This window comes from Vigna unguiculata, chromosome 2, assembly GCF_004118075.2.
Source record: "Vigna unguiculata cultivar IT97K-499-35 chromosome 2, ASM411807v1, whole genome shotgun sequence".
Taxonomy (NCBI): domain Eukaryota; kingdom Viridiplantae; phylum Streptophyta; class Magnoliopsida; order Fabales; family Fabaceae; genus Vigna; species Vigna unguiculata.
This window is the reverse complement of record NC_040280.1, coordinates 5,224,639-5,245,549: the sequence shown is the minus strand read 5'-3', so window position 1 is coordinate 5,245,549 and position 20,911 is coordinate 5,224,639. Positions and strand designations below refer to the sequence as shown.

The 20,911-nt window shown below is 28.9% G+C and overlaps 3 protein-coding genes across 3 annotated transcripts; all 3 read left to right on the top strand.

The window, feature by feature from the left end:
* Nucleotides 1-3,327: 3,327 nt before the first annotated feature.
* On the top strand, nt 3,328-5,699 carry LOC114173274. The gene is made up of 9 exons (XM_028057558.1): nt 3,328-3,646; nt 3,745-3,841; nt 3,924-4,045; nt 4,133-4,217; nt 4,305-4,437; nt 4,518-4,672; nt 4,764-4,884; nt 5,251-5,328; nt 5,410-5,699. Exons 5-9 carry the CDS (start codon nt 4,306-4,308, stop codon nt 5,620-5,622), a joined length of 699 nt encoding a protein of 232 aa, XP_027913359.1. The 5' UTR covers nt 3,328-3,646; nt 3,745-3,841; nt 3,924-4,045; nt 4,133-4,217; nt 4,305; the 3' UTR covers nt 5,623-5,699.
* A 2,810-nt stretch (nt 5,700-8,509) lies between these two features.
* Nucleotides 8,510-14,808, top strand: LOC114174400. Its single transcript, XM_028059239.1, is given in 12 exon segments — nt 8,510-8,597; nt 8,699-8,755; nt 9,195-9,308; nt 9,391-9,447; nt 9,536-9,712; nt 9,802-9,858; nt 9,910-10,375; nt 10,467-10,846; nt 10,849-11,394; nt 11,484-12,195; nt 12,279-12,784; nt 12,855-14,808. Coding segments are annotated over 12 exon segments (4,821 nt in total). The 3' UTR covers nt 14,516-14,808.
* Nucleotides 14,809-18,521: 3,713 nt separating this feature from the next.
* On the top strand, nt 18,522-19,999 carry LOC114173199 (GEM-like protein 7). The gene is made up of 4 exons (XM_028057455.1): nt 18,522-18,678; nt 18,770-18,847; nt 18,935-19,209; nt 19,624-19,999. Exons 1-4 carry the CDS (start codon nt 18,549-18,551, stop codon nt 19,813-19,815), a joined length of 675 nt encoding a protein of 224 aa, XP_027913256.1. The 5' UTR covers nt 18,522-18,548; the 3' UTR covers nt 19,816-19,999.
* Nucleotides 20,000-20,911: the final 912 nt, after the last annotated feature.

Below are 20,911 nucleotides of genomic sequence, written 5' to 3'. Positions count from 1 at the left end.
TAGTTAATGACCACAAATTTTTGTTTGTATAAATTTACGTAACAATAAACAGTTTTTGAAAAGGGTGTCTTTTTTAATTAAAAAATGGCTAGCTAGGTGGAAGAAAGAAAAGAGTATGAAAATAGCAACCCCTCTCAAAATGATTGAAATCTAATACTATATACAATTCTAAACTAACAAATGGCAAGTTTCTCTATAAATTAATATATCTGACCCACTTCATTTCAAAATTTTCATTCTACAAAAGGTAAAATGGCTAACGTGTCAATCAACCACGATTTTCAGCGTTTTATAAAAAATTCAAAATGCATTTATTATCACCTTCAAAAAGTTTCTCTCTCTCTTTCTCTCTCTGTCTCTCTTTTCTTCTCCTCTCTTTCACAGTCAACACTCTTCATCTTCTTCTCAACCTTCCTCTTTTCTCTGGTTTTCTCACCACATTCAACAACTCTTCATCTTCCTCTTTTCAGCTCTTTGATAACCCCAGAAGTCGATTTTATTTTCAGTTATCTCAACCGAACAACTCATCCTCTTCTTATATTTGGCCAGATCTAACTTCTTCATCACTTTTTTTACAGGTTTAAACGGAGAAATATTTTTTGTTTTAAGTTTTCTTTAGCCAACAACTCATTTTCTGCTTATATTTTGTCAGATCTAACTTCTTCATCACTTTTTTTACAGGTTTAAACGGAGAAATATTTTTTGTTTCAAGTTTTCTTTAGCCAACAACTCATTTTCTGCTTATATATTGTCAGATCTAACTTCTTCATCACTTTTTTTACAGGTTTATACGGAGAAATATAATTTGTTTTGAGTTTTCAGCCAACAACTCATTTTCGGCTTATATTTTGTCAGATGTAACTTCTTCATCCCTTTTTTTACAGGTTTAAACGGAGAAATATTTTTTTTTTTAGTTTTCTTAAGCGAACAACTCATTTTCTGCTTATATTTTGTCAGATCTAACTTCTTCATCACTTTTTTTACAGGTTTAAATGGAGAAGTATTTTTTGTTTTCAGTTTTGTTAAGCGAACAACTCATTTTCTGCTTATATTTTGTCAGATCTAACTTCTTCATCACTTTTTTTACAGGTTTAAACGGAGAAGTCGATTTTTTTTAGAGTTTTCTCAACCGAAACACTCATTTCTTCTTCTTTTTTGTGAGATCTATCTTTTTCAATCGTTATTTTAGACTTCTAAACCCAGAAGTCGTTTTCATCTATCTTTGTGGATTACCTTCATGCGTTTTTTTATTACCCAGATTTCGTGGTTATTTCTACTTTTCTCCAGCGAACAACTCATTATTCTTTTATTTTGTCATAGCTAACAATTTTATTGCATCATTGTATTTTCTAGGTTTGCTACATTTCTAATATGGTTCACTGCCGCAGATTTAACATCAGGTTTGAAATAAACTTTTGATCTAACTTTTTTTTCTGTTTATGTATATCTAACTGTTGCTTATCTGTATTTTTTCACTTTTGAGACTGTTCATCTTCTTTACTTTTCTACCTTGAAATCTCTTTTTCAGTTTTTAATGTGAATGTGCTTCTTAATATATTTGACTATTATCATGGCCTCTGAAATCATCCCTGAACAATATTATTTTAACGTATTACTTATTTTGTATGGCCAATGTAATATTTTGTAGCAATTATTATAGACTTTTTTTACATTACATATATATATATATATATATATATATATATATATATATATATATATATATATATATATATATTGGTAAATACAACTGTTTAAATCTGATATAATTTTAACTGCTACATATCTTCTTCCATATCTACAAATCTGATATAATCTCGAATATCTTTGCCATTTAATTCATGTCAGACCCCCAAATGTCATATCATTCATTAAAGCTTTTTCAATTAAATTGTATATTTTACAAGATATGACCATGATTTATTTCAGATACATCTAATTTTTTAAAATTATAACTAAAAATTAATATGATTTTAAAAAAGTAGATTGATATGACTTTTGCACTGCTCGAGAAATTTCTTAATTCTTTCCACATCTTTTTATTCCGTACCAATCCCTGATATATATTACTTTATTAATTCTTTATACGAATATAGTTTTTTTGAATATTTGTTATTATATATTATTAATTTAATTCATCCAACCCTTTTGTCTTCTCCCGGAAGTTTCTCGCACTATTGTATGTCATGTCATTTGTATCTATTTTGTTCTAATGAAGTATATTGTGTATTACACTGTTTTGTTCTCTTTTTGTACACTTTAATTAATTATTATTCATCCAAATAACCGTTCTCTTTTCTCTGCGAAGTCTGGATTGATACAAACCATGTTCCACCAAAGGTATGTACTTGATTTGTTTTTGTTAACAAATATAGTAATACATGAAGCGTAGCAGTTCATATGTTCTTTTGTATAGTTGTAGGTTTTGTCCATTTGTTAACAAATCCTGAAAAAACATCTTCGCACATACCTTCTTTCTTCAAATTATTTGTTTATGCAGCCATACTTTTTTGGAGATCTTCATTGTTTCCATATTAGTGATTCAATTAATGGTTCATTGCTCAATACATCAAGCCAAGAGGTAATGTTTTCATTTCAAAGTAAGCTTTTAATGGTTCATCTTCATCAGAAAGCTTTTTTTTCCTTTATTTTCCTTTTATATGAAACCTGTGAAAAAAACCATTGCAACACATTACTGGTTTCTGACATCAATAGCTGTTTTTCGCAGTTTTCACAAGAAAATGATAGTATGATTTCTGTAAACCTAGGTCAAATTTCTTTTTCTATTAACATGTCATGTCTATTACTCCATGTTTGCAGATTACTTAATGCTTTTGTACCTCTTGCTTTCTTTAACCATTTCAAATTTTACAATCCAATAACGTATGAACCTTTACTTTTTCAAAATTTGCCAAATCCATGTTATCTTTTTCTTACTATCCTTGACCAAACAGATATATATTACTCTATAGCTGCTTTGAACCTTTTATTATTTTTTTAATTTTCTTAATAAAATATTTTGTAATTCATTATTATCTTTTTTATGTGATTTTAAATATGTCACCAATGAATACTTACTTTTTTACTTCCATTTCTTGAATATCTTTGTGTTGAGATCAACATGTCTCTCTCTGAAGTTCAAAAGCAAACTCAAAATGTAAGCCAAGTTACTCCAGAAAAGGAGAACTGGAATATCATCGTTAGGGTGATACGTTCATGGTTCGTTCCAGATTTCACTAAACAGAGGTGTCCTTTTTCCATGGAGTTGGTTATTCAAGACAAAGATATTATTATTCTTCTAATTATTTACCATCATTGTTATGAACAAAATATTTGTATGTTAAACATCTTTATCTTTATTATATTGATGTATTTCAGGGTTCTAAAATACATGCTTCCATCAGACGTACTCCAATTTACAAATTCCAGATTGAAATTTCTGAAGGTCATGTTTATGCCATACAAAATTTCAGTGTTGCTCCAAATTCTGGAATATACAGAACTACGCACCACCCTTATAAGATTAATTTCCAGTTTGGTACCAAAGTTAGTTTGCTTGATGCTAACTTGGTTCCTGATGTGAAACCACAATACACACCTTTGTCATTATTGACAACCACTGGATTTGATACTGATTATTTAGTTGGTAAGTTAATATTTTTTGTTTTTCTACCATTCATATTTTTTAGTTATCAACAATTATTTCGTCCTTTTATGTTATGACTTCTATTATTTTTTATTTAGATATATTGGGATTACTGGTCGGAGTGGGTACTGAAAGAGAATTGCAAGTTGATGGAAAGACAACAAAATTAAATGTCATTGCAATAGAAGCTGATGGGTATTTTATTTCTATGATATACTACATACCTTTTTATTTCTGTTTAAATAATGATTTGACATAACATTTATTGAATGTTTAGGTTTCGAATAGAATGTACTTTGTTTGGTATTTATGTCGATGAACTGAATGTATTTCTTTCAAGTGGAGAAGTACAAAATTGTGCTATAAGTATAGAATTTGCGAAAGTCAAAACTTTTCAAGGTAAACTTCTGTGACTTCTTTTACTTTTGTTATATTACAATTTTTATTACCATGGTACTTTCACATACACTATGTTTTTAAATTTAGATAAGGTTCAACTTCAAAATTGCAAGTTCTGCACTAGGATTAAGTACAATGTTAACTTCAAGGAGGCATCTGAACTTAAATCAAGGTAATGTTCAAATTGTTATTCATTTATTGCAATACTTTCTAATTTTTTAGTTAATCCATTTTTTTAACTTTAATTTGTATTGCCCAGGATGATTGAGAACAATGAATCTCCCTCTCAAGGATTAACGCAGCTGTCTCAGACTTCCAAACATACTGTGGAAGAAGACTTTTTAACTCTTACACCTAGGACGACCATTCAAGGTCTTAAAGATTGTAAAGAGGTTAGAATGACTTCTAAATTATTTCATGTAATTTTGTTGTTGTGAATACCTTTTTTCATTAATCTTTTATATATTCAAAGGTTGCAACTTTCATATTGTTTGGAACCATTAACCATATCTTGGATGAGGATGACTGGTGGTATACGGCTTGTGTTTGCAACAAAGTTGTTTATCCAGATTCAAAGATGTTCTTTTGCGAGAAGTGTAACAAGCATGTTATAAAAGTCTTTCCAAGGTTAACTTTAACTTTATTAAACTTAATGCCAATTTACATATATGATTATAATTTACACTTTTGGGAATTAATACTTTTATATATTTTACAGATATAGGATTAAGGTTCGAGTTATTGACTCATCCGATTCCACCACATTTGTTCTGTTTGATAGGGATGCAACCACCCTTTTCAAAAAAACCTGTGCTGATATGTTAGAGTCTCATGATAAGGTATACTCTTGAATATATCAACTTATATATATACAGTAATAAGCAAAGTGCGATATATCTCTCTGAATATGATATTAAATTACTTTGTTATCGTAGATGAATGGTTGTGGGAATTTTCCTAAGGAGTTTGAAGAATTAGTTAATAAAAGTCTGCTGTTTAAAGTTGAAAGTAGGAACGATCAAACTTTCAAACTTGAACAATCTTTCAGAGTGAAGAAAGTATGTCTTGATGATGATATAATTGAGAAGTTCAATGATTCTTCTTTGAAATCTGTGGTAATATATAACTTTAAATATACAGTTTACATTTTACAATTTACATATATTTAACTTCTTAATCATTTATTTTTCTTAACCTTCTTAAAGGATGTTTATGCTGGCAATGGTGAGTTTAGCAGAGAAAAACAGCGTGTAGTCAATGAGTCTACTGTTGATATTGCCGAGGTATACAAATTTAATAAATTTCATTTTTTGTTAATGACGTATTATTGTATTAATTGTAATTGTTTTTAAACTGTACTATAGGATTTATTAGTCAGATTTACGAAAGAAACAATTGAGTGTGCATCCCAATCTCCTGACTTAATCAAAGATACTGCTACGAATGAGGATGGTAACACTTCACTTAAGAGAGAATCTGCAAAGAAGACCTTATCACTTGAATCCATCGAAGAAGACACTGTTCCACTGAAGCTGCTAAAAAGAAATATTAAGAAGGAAAAAATAGTCAAACAATAGATGATTTTAGTTTTAATATTTGAAGACAATTTCTTTTATGTCTGACAATTTGGGACTGTAATATTTGTACGCATGGTTATGTCTTCAATTTCCTTTAAACTATAACTTTGATGTTTAATTTGATTATAACTATATTATGCTTTTATTATGGTTTTATTTGTTACAAATTGTATAATTTTATTTCTTCCATCCGCTGGTTTGTAAAATATTGTTGACATTTTTCAATTATTGTCAACAAACTTGACTGCCAGCTACATCAAAACGTTTTAAAAGTGATATTATGTTTTACCATCAAATATTTATCAATTATTTTTATAATAATAAAATAACGATTATCAAAAACTTATTTAGAAATTCAAATTTATTAGTTATATTTATTTTCATAAATGCATCATATATTTTTCTTAAACAACCGAATTTAGAAATTCTCATTTCTTATTTACTTTGATTTTCATAAATAATATATATTTGGCAAACTAATTAAATGTTGTCACATTTTAAGTTATGGCAACAAAATTGGCTGCTATACACAAATTTGAATCATTTTTCTTTGTAATGGTTACCAAGTTTATTAAATAAATTCCATTTTCATTCTCATATATGTAAAAAACAAAAATTTAATATATCATAAATTTACAACCAATTATTATATATTAACTTACTACGTCAATTTCGATTCCATTTGTTTTAATATAATATATATATATATATATATATATATATATATATTAATATTTATAGATTCCATTTATCTCTATATATTATATACATATATCTAGATTTTGGTTGTTACTTTATTGTAAAAAAAAGTCTTTATTTTATTATATATTATATTATATTATGATTTTATTATATTTTTAAAATATTTTATAACGTAATATTTTATATTGTCCTTTTAATGGTCTGCCCATTTTCCAAAGTAATAATTACATTACTGTTTTGAAATCTATTTGTAATCGTCCCGTCTTTTCATGGGGGATTTTTCCTCTATAAATGTTCATCTTCATTCTACCATCAGAACCACACTTGAAGATAAGTTCTGTCATATTCTCCATTTTTACTACTCTATTTCTACTTCTATTCTGAAAGTCCTACCAAATGGAGAACAACTTCAACCAAGAACAAGTTGTTAATAGAATGAGTAGGTACCAGTTCTGTATTATCCACCTTGAGGATGAGGTACGTCTTTGGTAAATTTTTGTATACAGTTTTGGTTTTACAAAAATTCTTCTACTCTTATTTTTTTCACGGATTTGAAATTATATTATCATTTTTTCTTCAACTAATCTATGTCGTTGTTCAAAAAAATTATATCCTTGGAGGTTGTTGGGTTTGTGGATCGTGCATTCGCCATTCTTTATGATCACGATCTTGAACGTCAATGGACTTTAACAGATGAAGAAGGCAATAGACATGTCGTCACTTATAACAAGAATTTACAGAAACCAATGGTAATAGGAGGATGGAATGATTTAAGGGAATTTTATGAACTACACGATAACCACATTATTTATTTTGGATATGTTGGTCATTCTTGCTTCCACATCACTGTTTTTCCAAGTAAATGCAAACCTTTATCTATTGGACGTTTTCTTAAAAGACTTCAAGCAGATGAACCACTTTTCAATGGACCAAAGTTGCATTTTTGCATATTTCTGAATCCAAACCAATGCCATGCTAGCCATCTGGTGAGATTCATTTCATTTATATTTATATTAATGTATTTAAATTTTTTAAAACAATTTAATCCATATCTTAAACTGATAAATAATTTTTATTGATTTCTTTAATTACATTCTATGTGTTAGGATTTGCCTTCTGATTTTGGCAATTATCTTCGTCAAGGAAGATTTAAATACATTCTTCTTCATGAACCGCGCGAAATAGTGAAGTGCAAACTACTCTTGAGAAATCATCCAAAGAAGTCTAGCAAAATAGGAAGTGGGTGGAAGGAATTTTGTACTGCTCATGGATTGGATCAACCTATTGACTTGGTGTTTGAAGTTGATCAGATGAAAAGCAATTAGAATGTCAAAGTGCTTACATATTGTAATCTTTAATTTACAGTTTCTTTTATGGTGTTATTTGAAACTTTTAATTATAATTAGTTTTGTTTTTATATCTGCTACTTAGGTAGTTTTCAAGCTACAAGTTCATATATTTTCAGCAATGCATATGTATTGTTCTATTTTGTTATTAATGAAATTTCTTTGCACATTGTCTCAAATTCTATGAATTCCAATCAAAAGTTTATTCTTAATCTTTAATTCATCGACTCTAATTCATACACACTAGAATTTAATTTAACATATTGAAATGAGTTATAATTAAACATAATTAAATATGTTATAAGTAAACATACATGTATGGATATATCTTGGTTTAGTATGTTATAAGTAAACATACATGTATGGATACATGTTATAATTTTGCAGACATCATGAAAAAAGAATGGCACATACTTGGTATGAAACTGTACTTTTTGTTCTACTATATATAGTACTGCATAAAAAAGACGTGTTGTAGTACCTACATAAAAAGCAGATTTTTTGTTCCCTGTAAGAACAAATCAAATATCAAAGAATTACTATATATATGAATGTTTCTGATCTATTACCAGTCACCACTGCATGCTATTACTATTTATAATCTTAGTCTACTGCTAAATACTTTTGGTAGTCTTACAATTGCTTCCTATTACAATTACAAATATTTTTGTTTCCAAATTTGTGATTAGAGGTACAATCTCCAAAAAAAACTTTATAAAAATCATTCACCAATATAGTAATAAAACAGAGAACACTTTTTCATCCATTGAGTCAACTTATCTTTCTTTTTGTTTATTCCATTGACACCTTTGAAAGTATTCCATATGTTTTCTGCTGAAATGGAGGAAAACGATTGTAAAAATGCAAGGCTGAGGAGGAAGTTGGTGCTACAACAAAGGTTTAATGCAAGAAGTAATCAACATGCAGGTAATTTTCTAACATATACCTTCAATCATTTGACTGCACAATCTCTTCATCAAACATTTATTTACAAGTTCTGCATTTCTATGTTTATATCTTCTTTGCAGATTACAAAGAACAGAATGCAAGAAAAAAACCAAAAATCGCCAACCATTGTTCTCAAAGTATAAAAATATCAGTTTATTTTTTCTCTATTTGAAAAAATATATTTTGATTTCAACTTCACAACATAGATTGATAATCAAATATCTTTGCTGTTTTAATAATAGATAAAAGAAGTGAATCTGATAAATTAGTCCATAACAGTATCCAAAGGAAGCCATTACAAGAGTTGCATCTTAGTAAGTATTTTTCTTCTTACCTCTTTCTTTAAACAGTGTTGTTACATTGTTGTTACATGAATGCCATATGTATGGTTTTGTATTGTTGGACATAAAATGCTGCTACAATAAACATTTTTCAGATTTGGAAAACAACAACAATTTTCACAATATTAAATCAAGATTTCAGTCAACAATTGGTAAGTTATATTTGTTTGTTTTTTAAGATTACTATTGCAATATCACTTTAACAAATTATAAACAATTGTTTATTTTAATGCAGTGTCTGGAAACAATATATCAAATTCTTCAACTACTTTAGTTGAAGATCCAATTCAAATAAACTTAATGACTTCACAATCCTCAGCTTCTACTATAACATACAATACTCCTTGTGGTAAATTTCTACATTTAGCTGTATTTCTACATTGATCTTTAATGATTTCTAATGATTCTATTCATTTTTTTAATGATTTCAGTTCTCAGCAGTAGCATTCACAGAAGTTATGTACAAAATAATTACAATTGCAGTGCAGGTAAGTAGGTTTGACTCATACATACAAAAGTTCATACTGATTATGACTTTGAATATAACATAATTGTTTTAATAATTCTTTTCCATAGGTGCCACATCTGGAGATCAAAATCATTCATATTCTGTCTCTAACAATAAAGTTGTCAAATATCCTTTTCAAGTCATACAATCACTTCAAAACAGATTCAATCTTCATGATGAAACAACAACAGAACAACATTGTTCAAACACAAGAAATGATGATTCAACAAGAAGAACATATGAAGGTAATTCAGATCTTGAATTGCTAACTTATTGATTTCAATAAATTCCTTTTTTAAATTAGTAATTACTTTTCATTTTGCTAATATTGTAGGAAATAGTACAAGTACTACAATTACAAATGAATTGTATTGCAAAGGAGAGTTACAAGGTAAAGTCACACAAAATTGTACAGAATTTCATACATAAAATATTACTTGAGGTGCTAATGCTTTATGCTTTTGTTCAGAACTACTCAATATTGGAGATCCTTGCTTGGAATGCCAATACTGTCAAGCTCAACTGTGGTATGAAGAAAGAGCAGAAAAAAGTAACACATCAAAGGAAGTTCAATTTTCATTATGTTGTCAAAAGGGAAAAGTACAAATTCCACTACTAAAAAAACCACCTGATCTTCTTGAAGGTTTGTTAAATGGTGTAGATCGTAGAAGCAAATCATTTTTACAGAATATAAGACTGTACAATAGCATGTTTTCATTTACTTCAATTGGTGGTAAGATAGATACTTCAATGAACAATGGTTCTGCTCCACCACAATTTATTCTTAATGGTCAGAACTATCATCGTATTGGAAGTTTATTGCCAGAACGTGGATCAAAGCCAAAGTTTGCACAACTTTACATATATGACACCGAAAATGAATTGAGTAACAGACTAAAGCATTTCAGGTTAGTTGAAATGAGTAACATATATGCTCAAGTTATTTGCTGAAATACATCTGTTTATTTCAAGTTATTTCTTTTCTTTATTATGTTTTAGGTCTAACAGCAAGGAATCTGATCTAGATCAATCATTGGTTGCTGATTTGATTCAAATGATTGACACTCACAATGTTCTTGCGAAATCTTTTAGAAGAGTAAGAGAATTGTCACTGCAACATATGGAATTAGATTTCACACTAAGACTATTTAGAGGCAGAAACAAAGACCCTAGAGTATACAACACACCTTCATGTGATGAAATAGCTGCTCTAATAGTTGGTGATTTTGGCAATCTGGATGTAGGCAGAGATATCATTGTCAAAAAATTTTCTGGTGAATTAACAAGACTGCATGAAACTCACACAGCTTTCATTCCACTTCAGTATCCTCTAATGTTTCCATATGGAGAAGATGGTTATCAAGAAGATATTCCAATCAGAGAGTCTCATTAAGAAGTCAATCCAGGGTCAGAATTAGAATTTCGTTGCGAGAATTTATTGCATTTAGAATACAACAAAGATCTATAGAACCTGGAAATATTGTGAATGCATGTCGATTATTCCAACAGTTTTTGGTTGATTGTTATACAATGGTGGAAGCACAACGACTGTCATTCATTAGAGCTAATCAAAAGTTAATTCGTTGTGATATTCTTAATGGATTACAAGAGGCTGTTAATAGAGGAGAGACAGATCCTTCTTTAATTGGAAGACGTATTGTACTGCCTGCTTCATTCACTGGTGGTACAAGATACATGTTCAACAATTGTCAAGATGCTATGGCTATTTGTAAAAAATTTGGCTATCCTGATTTGTTCATTACTATAACATGCAATGTCAATTGGAGCGAAATAAGAGACTTTATTTTACCAAAAGGGTTGTCACCATCAGATTTACCTGATATTGTATGTAGAGTATTCAAAATGAAGCTAGATGAAATGATGACAGATTTCAGAAAAAAAGACTTCTTTGGAAAAACCACTGCAGGTATGTTCTATAAGCATTAGTATACACTTTTTGAATATTTTTGAAATTACATTTTTCAAACTATTTAATTTGTTCTGTTATATATGCAGGAATGTACACAGTAGAATTTCAAAAGAGAGGTTTACCTCATGCACATATACTTTTATGGTTGGATGGAGAAAGCAAATTGAAAAATTCAACTGATATTGATAAAGTAATATCAGCTGAATTGCCCAATGCGGATTTGTATCCAAAATTGGAAAAAGTTGTAGCAAGTTACATGATTCATGGACCATGCGGATCTGCGAGATATACTTCACCATGCATGAAAGAAGGAAGATGTTCCAAATTTTTTCCTAAAAAATTCACATCTTCAACTTATATTGATGAAGATGGATATCCATGCTATAGAAGACTTGATAATGGTAGATTTGTTGAGAAGAATGGAATTAAGCTGGACAACAGAAGTGTTGTTCCTTACAATCCACCACTTCTAATGAGGTATCAAGCTCACGTGAATACAGAGTATTGCAACAAGACCAATTCAATAAAATATTTGTTCAAATATGTCAACAAGGGTCCTGACAGAGCTACTCTTAAAATAAGCAACAACTCTGCACAATGTGACAAAGAAACCATTATTGATGAGATCAAGAGGTATTATGATTGTAGGTATCTATCACCATGTGAAGCAGCTTGGCGAATATTTGCTTTTGACATCCATCACAGATGGCCTCCTGTTCAGAGATTGACATTCCATCTTCCTGGACAACAATCAACTTTGTTTAAAGATAATGATGATATTAATGTGATTTGCAACAGGTACGAAAATGCTAACACAATGTTTCTAGCTTGGTTTGAGGCTAACAAAGTTTATATGATGATATTAATGTGATTTGCAACAGGTACGAAAATGCTAACACAATGTTTCTAGCTTGGTTTGAGGCTAACAAAGTTTATACAGAAGGAAAAGAATTGACTTATTCTGAATTTCCAAGCAAATTTGTGTGGTTTGCTAAAGAAAAAGAATGGAAACCAAGGAAGAAAGGCTACAACATTGGTAGACTTACTTATATTCCTCCGGGCTCTGGAGAACTTTATTATTTGAGGATATTACTCACAATTCAAAAAGGTTGTATTGATTATGAAAGCATAAAGACCATTGATGGGAAATTTTATGAAACATACCAAGATCCTTGCTATGCTTTGGGATTGTTGGCAGATGATAAAGAATATATTGATGCAATCAAAGAAGCAAGTGAATTTGCTTCGGGGTATCAACTTAGAAGATTATTTGTTACTTTGTTGTCCATGAATACAATTTCTAAACCAGATATAGTTTGGAATTCTACATGGAGTATCTTATGTGATGGAATTTTGTACCAAAAGAGAAAGGAAATGAGATTACCAGGTATTTTATATTGTTATTTTTGTACTTCAAAAAAAATATATCTTTTAATTGCATTATTTTGTTCATGTAGGTCTTCAAATTAAGACTGCTGAATTACAAAAAATATGTCTCATGGAAATACAAGAAATGCTAATGTCAAATGGTAGATGTTTGAAAGATTATCCTTCATTACCTCAACTTGATATTTCAGATGTACATACATTCAATAACAGATTTATTGTTGATGAGCTGCAATACAATAAAGAAGACATGGCAAAAGAACATGATATTTTGCTTAAAGCACTCAATGATGAACAAATGCATGTATATCAGGATATCATGACAGCAGTTGTTTCAAACAAGGGAGGATTCTTCTTTTTATATGGCTATGGTGGTACAGGTAAAACGTTTATGTGGAAGACATTGTCAGCTGCTCTAAAAAGTAAGGGCATGATTGTTTTGAACGTAGCATCAAGTGGAATTGCTTCTTTACTACTTCCTGGTGGAAAAACAGCACACTCTACCTTCTGCATCCCACTGTTAATTAATGATGAATCAACTTGCAACATAGCGCAAGGTACTCTCCGTGCTAAACTTCTGATGGTAACCAATTTAATTATCTGGGATGAAGCACCAATGATGAATAGAATGTGCTTTGAGGCATTTGATAGAACACTAAGAGATATTATGCGAAATGTTGATGATGTCAATAATGACAAACCATTTGGTGGCAAAGCAGTTGTCTTGGGAGGTGACTTCAGACAAATTCTACCCGTTATAAAGAAAGGATCTAGGTTTGATATCATCAAATCAGCCATCAACTATTCAGAGTTATGGAATTGTTGTAAAGTGCTCAAACTGTCCAAGAACATGAGATTAAGTACTACAACAAACAATCAAGCAGCCAATGATATCAAAGAATTTGCTGATTGGATATTGAAAATTGGAGATGGCCAAATGGATGTAAATGAGAATGGTGAGTGCATGGTAGAAATTCCAGAAGAGCTGCTTATTATAAATACAGATGTACCTTTATTGTCATTGGTTGAATTTGTCTATCCTCAATTTGTGGTTAACATGATGAATCCAAATTATTTTGATGATGGAGCAATCTTGTGCCCAACTAATGATTCTGTAGAGCAAGTCAATGATTTCATGTTGTCTTTATTAGGTGGTGAAGAGGTGATTTATTTAAGTTCAGATACACCTTGCCAATCTGATGAACAAGATGAAGTTCAATCTGAATGGTTTACATATGAATTTTTAAATGATATCAAATGTTCAGGGATACCAAATCATAAACTCAAGCTCAAAACAGGTGTGCCAATTATGCTCTTGAGAAATATTGATCAAGCAAAAGGTCTTTGCAATGGCACAAGATTGCAAGTCAACCATTTGGGTAAAAATGTAATCTCTGCAACTGTAATTACTGGAAAAAACATTGGTGACAAAATTTTTATTCCAAGAATGGATTTAGTGCCATCTGATTCAGGATTGCCTTTCAAATTCCAAAGAAGACAGTTCCCAATTTCATTATGCTTTGCAATGACGATTAACAAAAGTCAAGGACAAACACTTTCTAGAGTGGGACTTTATCTTCCACAACCTGTATTCACACATGGCCAACTATATGTTGCTATTTCTAGAGTGAAAACCAAGAGAGGATTGAAAATACTTATATTGGATGAAAATGGAAATATCACAAACACAACTAAAAATGTTGTGTACAAAGAAATTTTTGAAACTCTTTGACAATCAACACATTATAGGTATGTCATTTCTAATTTTCTTTTAATTTGAAAGTTTGTATAAATATAGATGCATGATCTATTGTTATAATTAAAATATTTGTTATAATTTTGTTGTTCAATGCAGGATCTATTGCGTAAAGTCCAAGACTTACAATGAACATCATGTTGATTTAACAAGTAATCAAATTTGTGTACCAAAGGAAGTTATAAAGTTGATTAACCAAAAACAGATTATAGGTATGTAATTTGGTCTTCTTTTATTGTTATTTTTTTGAAGACACTATATTATAACCTTAGAGGTTAATAAATATTACAAAATCAATTCCTATTATCAAAAATATTACATTTAAAAAAACCCGTACGTTGCACGGGTAGAAAGACTGGTTAGTATAATAATATGCAATCGTATCCCATGAACACACCTACCCCTTTCTTGAAAGTAAAAATAATTGAAAACAAATATTCACATATAAGCCAAGTGATGATTAGCAAATCCAACTGTTGTTCACTTCGAATATTGTAGAAAGTACAAAGCCAATCGAAATTAATTAGATTATGATCAATCATTCCATTCCATAAAGTAGAAAAGCAAAAAGTTAACAAAGGAATTCTTGGCCAAATTCCCTTTACAATAAGTACAAAAAACAAGTTTTCTCTTAAAACAAGAAGTAAAAGCACAGGCAAATCCATCCTCAGCTTCTTGTTCTCTTAAAATTCACTTTTGCGTTATGTTTTTATTAATCATAGAATTACACTGAATTAGTGATTAGCAGAAACAATAACTATCACTTTCGGTTTCCTTAAACACAACCCTTAAAATGAATAATCCCTTCCGTGTCATAATATGACTTCTTTAATTTTAAAATTGTGTAGAAGCCAATTTAATTTATAGGTGATGAGATCCTATTTGTAATTAAGTTTCATCACCTATTAGTAACGAGTTTATATATATTTTATTGCACTTTATTTGTAATGACTTTACATTATTTCAAGTTCATCGGAAAATACCTTCAAACCTATTGTTTTCATAAGAAATTTTGCAGATAAATTTATTTTGACCGAAAATTTGAAATATTTTATTATAAATTGTACTATTTGGATGTAGAACTTTTACATATATTTAAATTCTAGAAATTTATAAGACTAATTTGAATATTTAAATTTTCCACATTTTAAAATTTATCAAACAAAGTTTTTTTATATTTTATCATCCCTTCCTTCAACATCTATTTTTTTTTTCATGCTTACTCTTTATTGGTGCATTATGAGCCTTATTTATTATTGGTTCGATCAAAGTTAGAATGTTGTCAACTTTACGGTACTCTTTTACTAGCATCATCAACGAGGATGGTAAGAGGTTGAATATGAATAGAAGTCTACCCGTTTTTATTTCTGTTTAAAAATGTTTTTCCTGCTATTTGTTCTGTTATTTGTCACGATATACGTAAAAACATACTTGTGAGTTTTCATAATTTTATGTATATTTCTAATTTTAAATAAAATTATTTAAAAAATATTTAAAATATGATATTAAAGAAATTAAATGTAGATTATAATTAAATTAAATTACTCATTAAAATATTAATACAATGCAAATTTGAATGAGTAATATCAAAATATAAATTTAAAAACATAAAATTTTTAAAAATAAATTCAATTTTATAGTCCTAAATAAAAATTAGAAATATATAGAGTCAAATTTTAAATAATTATTCAAAATAATTAATATTTCTTTCATTACTAATTTTAATAATTATGACCAGTATCTATAGTACCTTTCCAATCAACAAATAGATAATAAAATATCTCTATTCATTACCTAGAAGCATCTATTTAATGTCTCTCATGAATTTTACCTGCAAATATCTATGGATACCATTTTGTTTGTCATCCCAATAATCAAAGGTTTCTTTTATATCAAAGTTAATTATAGTTATTTTTGTCTTCAATGTTGATTAATGTTATTTATTAACTAATGTTAGTAAGTGTTTTTTCAGTTAATATAAGTCATGTTTTGTTTATATGTCCATTTTTTTTATATAGAAGTTAATTTTCAATTCATGTGAATCAATTTATTTCACTTACATTGATTAAGGCAATGTTGTTCAAAATTACTTTTTTTACTGACATTAATCGAGATTTTACTTACTAATGTTGGCAGGGTTATTTTTTTGCTATCAATATCACAGAATTTTTTTGTTGATAGTAGCAGATTATTTTTTAGTATATATACATCAAGATTTTTTTGAATTAATATTAATAAAAACTGGTTTTTAGTCATCATTTGTTGGTTTATTGTTTTTGTTAATGTTGGTTAAAGTTATTATTCAATCCATGTTAACGTGTGTGGCCAACATGATCCAAAAAGAATTTCATTAACCTTATTTTATGTTAATGAATAATAACTTTGACAAGCATTAGTTAAAAAAAATTTAATGGACTTTGACCGAAAAATTATTTCGCTCAACATTGACTTAAAAATATAATTAGTTATGTATTTATTTATTAAATACTATTTAACATTAAATTAAATTTTTATATTTAATGATAATTGAAATATTCTATCTAAATAAATATATTAAAACCCAATAACTTTAAATTATTTTATTTAAACAAAACAGGTAAAATATCCAATTATTCAAAATTAATATATTTAATTTTTTTAAAATTATAAAATTTTCATTGCAAATGAAGATTAAGGTATTGGGTACCGTCAAATTCTCTTACATTATTAGTCATGATTTATTAATTAGTCTAGTTCTTTGCTTTTCTCCCATATAATTGTTCTCAAAAAAATATATCACGTTATAGTGAATCAAAATATAAGTAAGGTTAATATATATATATATATATATATATATATATATATGTATATATATATATATATATATATGTATATATTTACCAGTTGGGCATGACTAAAGGGTGATGATGAATGAAAGTTGTAATAAGTTGTGCACTCTAATAAAGAACATTTTTATCATTACTTTTTCTTATCTTATCGTTAGAGAAATTAAAGAACGGTAGTGTATAAAAGTTTGAAAATTCCAGCTGGAAAAAGCTTGGATCATGCAGCATCATCTTCTCACATTAATTAATAAGCCATTCTAATCTAACGATCCTATTAAGCAAAGAGTGATTTAAAAGTGTAAAACATAATAGCTGCACTTTTTTTCATCACAATACTTTCTTCCACTTTACGTACCTACCACCTACAAAATTTCCCTAAAATAAGAAACAAAATATAGTCAAAAATCATATACAATATTAAAATCTGACAAATAAAACAAAAAAACAAATGCCGAAAAATCACAAGGTTTTCGTCTATTGTTTATATTAAAACTTGCAATATTTCATAGTCAGAGGATAGAGATCAAGTTAATGATGAGAATATAATTCCAATACATTTAATAATTACACATTACATAAGAATCAATTTTATAAACAATATAAATATATTTTCCTCTCTAAAACCATATGAGATATCTCTTAAAAATAAAATCCAACAAAACTCAAAAAGGAAAAACTAATACTTTAAACACACTGATTATTAACCTGAACTTAATATTGAAATCCTAATAAGCTCTCGGAGATATGAAAATTTAACAATTCAGCTTGTGGCAAAGTTAAGGGTTGGACAATGATGCATGTACATAAAGAACTAATTACTTAAAAAATATATATTCCTTAAATATATATTGGTCAATTGATCAAATGGAAGCTTGCTCATTAAGGTACAAAACCTCTCTAAATTCCAAAAGCAACTCCTTTAAAAAAAAAAAAAAAACCCATAGAGATTAAAAGATGGCATGGATCTTTCTTCAGCATATTTTTCCCCTAAAAGCAACCAATTAACTGGTCCATGTGGCTTTTATACCATCATGAAGGTGCCATGCCAGTTGTATCCGTATATGATCACAATTGATGATGTAACCAAAGAAAAAGGTGAAAATATTCATCTCTTTAAATACCTCTTCTCAATAGAGTCAATGGAGTCATTCCTTTGGAAAATCTAGTAGCTATAGATTTTAGCCATGAACACCACACTTCTTGGAACTCCACTCACCTTAGCTATCTGTGATCAACTCAAAAACTCATTCACCAGATACTACTTACCTGACCCAGCCAATGAATGCCATTTGTCTACCACGACACCCAAGCAAAGTACGTAAAAACCTTCTTTTCTTAATGAACCCACATGTGTACAACGTTAAATTTTATCATGTGTAATGCTTTGATGGACGTTATGTTTCAGGTAGAATATATTCTCTCATAAACAAGCTTGTTATTGGAGGGAAAGTTGATAGCTTTTCGCAAGAAGTACGTGAACATGGTGAGTAAACATGCATGCACTTAGAAGAGTGTTGATTAGATTGTAGTTTTCAATCATTTTGAGATTTTGACATTGATGAAATTTCAGTGAGACTAGGGCCAACTATAAGTGAGACTGTTATGGGAAAGTTGAGTCTGGGTGCTGAAATTGTTCAAGTTGGTGGAGTGAAGAAAGTGTTCAACCATTTCTTCACTGTGAGAAATGGGGAGAAACTGTTGAAAGCTTCACAGTGCTATCTGTCAACCACATCAGGTCCTTTAGCAGGTCTTCTCTTCATTTCCACAGACAAGGTTTCCTTCTGCAGTGAGAGATCAATCAAAGTTTTTTCTAGTAAAGGCCACATGTGCAGGATTCGTTATAAGGTGATAACTATTAATAACTAATCATAAAGCAATCATCTTTATTCTCAAGCACCTAATCAATCTCTATATTTGTCTTTATCTATCTTTTTGTTCTATCATATTATTTCATATCTTTTATTTATATGATGTCACTTATCATTTTTGGACACGTACCAATTAATAAATAAGAAAAATATATTTAATTTTTCTAGTAAGTTTGTGATCGTGTTTTATAAGAATTTCGATGGAAAATGCAACACCAATCACGTATGATTACAATCTATATAAGAATTAACATTATTGAGCTCAAATTTCAGTAGCTATAATTAAAGACATGATAAAGAAAATAAATAAATGTTTCATTCTAGTTTCCTGATTAATCGAAATATGTCATTCACATTATTTACATTCGAAAATGATTATGTCCTGTCACAGGTTTCAATTCCCCTGAAGAGGATTAAGTACATGAAGCCAAGTAGAAATGTTGAGAAGCCAACGCAGAAGTATTTAGAGATATTTACAGAAGACAATTTTGAGTTTTGGTTTATGGGTTTCTTAAAATACCAGAAAACTATCGATTATCTTGACAAGGCGATTTCTGAAGCTAAAGAAACCCATTGTGGCTAAAGAGCAAGGCTTACTTTGAATATGTCTTCATGACAAACATTAAAAATATAAGAGTTGAGATGAAATCGCTGCAATAGAATGCTATATAAGGAGGAACATAGCTTGGTATGGGAGAGGTGGTCATGCAATACAGAAGACAGAGAATGCATGTATATATACTGATATATTGAATGAAAGAGGAAACTATATAGAGAAAAATTGATGTTGAAATATATAAGGTAAATGGGAAGAATAAAGTTCAGCCATGAGAGCAAGAATATGAGCAAAATGAGTGTAGTATATGCATAAATCATGTGGAAGTTGATGAACAAACTTCAGAGGCATATTTTGGTCTATTATGATTCGTAGATTACACCAACAGTATTGTTGCACATGTATATGTCAATAATAACATAGCAATAAAATAATGTATTAAAAAATGGTTAAAATACTCTCTTAGTCCATGTTTTTATTGAAAATTTTCAAATAGGTCATAAGATTTTTTTTATCTTAATTAGATCCATATTTTTGAAAATGTGTAACAATTAGATCCATATGATAACGGTGTTAAGGATGTGCCACGCTCCACATTTTTTTATTTTTATTTTTATTTTTATTTTTTTTGAAAATTATTCATGTCACATGTCACATCAATATTGTACCACGTGTCAAGTCAGTAAGGTGACACATGCAAATCTCAATTTGGTCCATATATTTGTTATTTTTATTATATTTTAGTCAATTTTTTAAAAAATTTTAAATATATTTATTTTCACCTTTTACAAAATTGTTTTAAAATTTTATATTTAAATTTATGAAATTGTTATTTTTAAACCAACTCTAACATTTGTCTATAAATTATTTAAAACAATTTTGTAACAAGTTAAAATAAATATTTTAAAATTTTAAAACAAAATATAAAATAAACTTAATATTATTAAAATGTTTAATAAAAATATCATTATAAAATTTATATAAAAGTTAAATTTGATCTCAATTTGGAGAGGATGAAATTGAAAATTAAAAAAAATGGACTGAAATATAATTAAGATAATAAATATATGGACCAAATTGAGATTCAAACAATGACTTGACACGTGTCACCTTGACACGTGGT

Excerpts from the sequence above, each read along its gene's own strand:
- LOC114173199 (XM_028057455.1), top strand. The coding sequence starts at position 18,549 with ATGAACACCACACTTCTTGGAACTCCACTCACCTTAGCTATCTGTGAT. Across the intron at positions 18,679-18,769 it reads TACCACGACACCCAAGCAAA|GTAGAATATATTCTCTCATA; the intron begins GTACGTAAAAAC and ends GTTATGTTTCAG. Across the intron at positions 18,848-18,934 it reads GCAAGAAGTACGTGAACATG|TGAGACTAGGGCCAACTATA; the intron begins GTGAGTAAACAT and ends ATGAAATTTCAG.
- LOC114173274 (XM_028057558.1), top strand. The coding sequence starts at position 4,306 with ATGATTGAGAACAATGAATCTCCCTCTCAAGGATTAACGCAGCTGTCT. Across the intron at positions 4,438-4,517 it reads GTCTTAAAGATTGTAAAGAG|GTTGCAACTTTCATATTGTT; the intron begins GTTAGAATGACT and ends ATATATTCAAAG. Across the intron at positions 5,329-5,409 it reads CTACTGTTGATATTGCCGAG|GATTTATTAGTCAGATTTAC; the intron begins GTATACAAATTT and ends ACTGTACTATAG.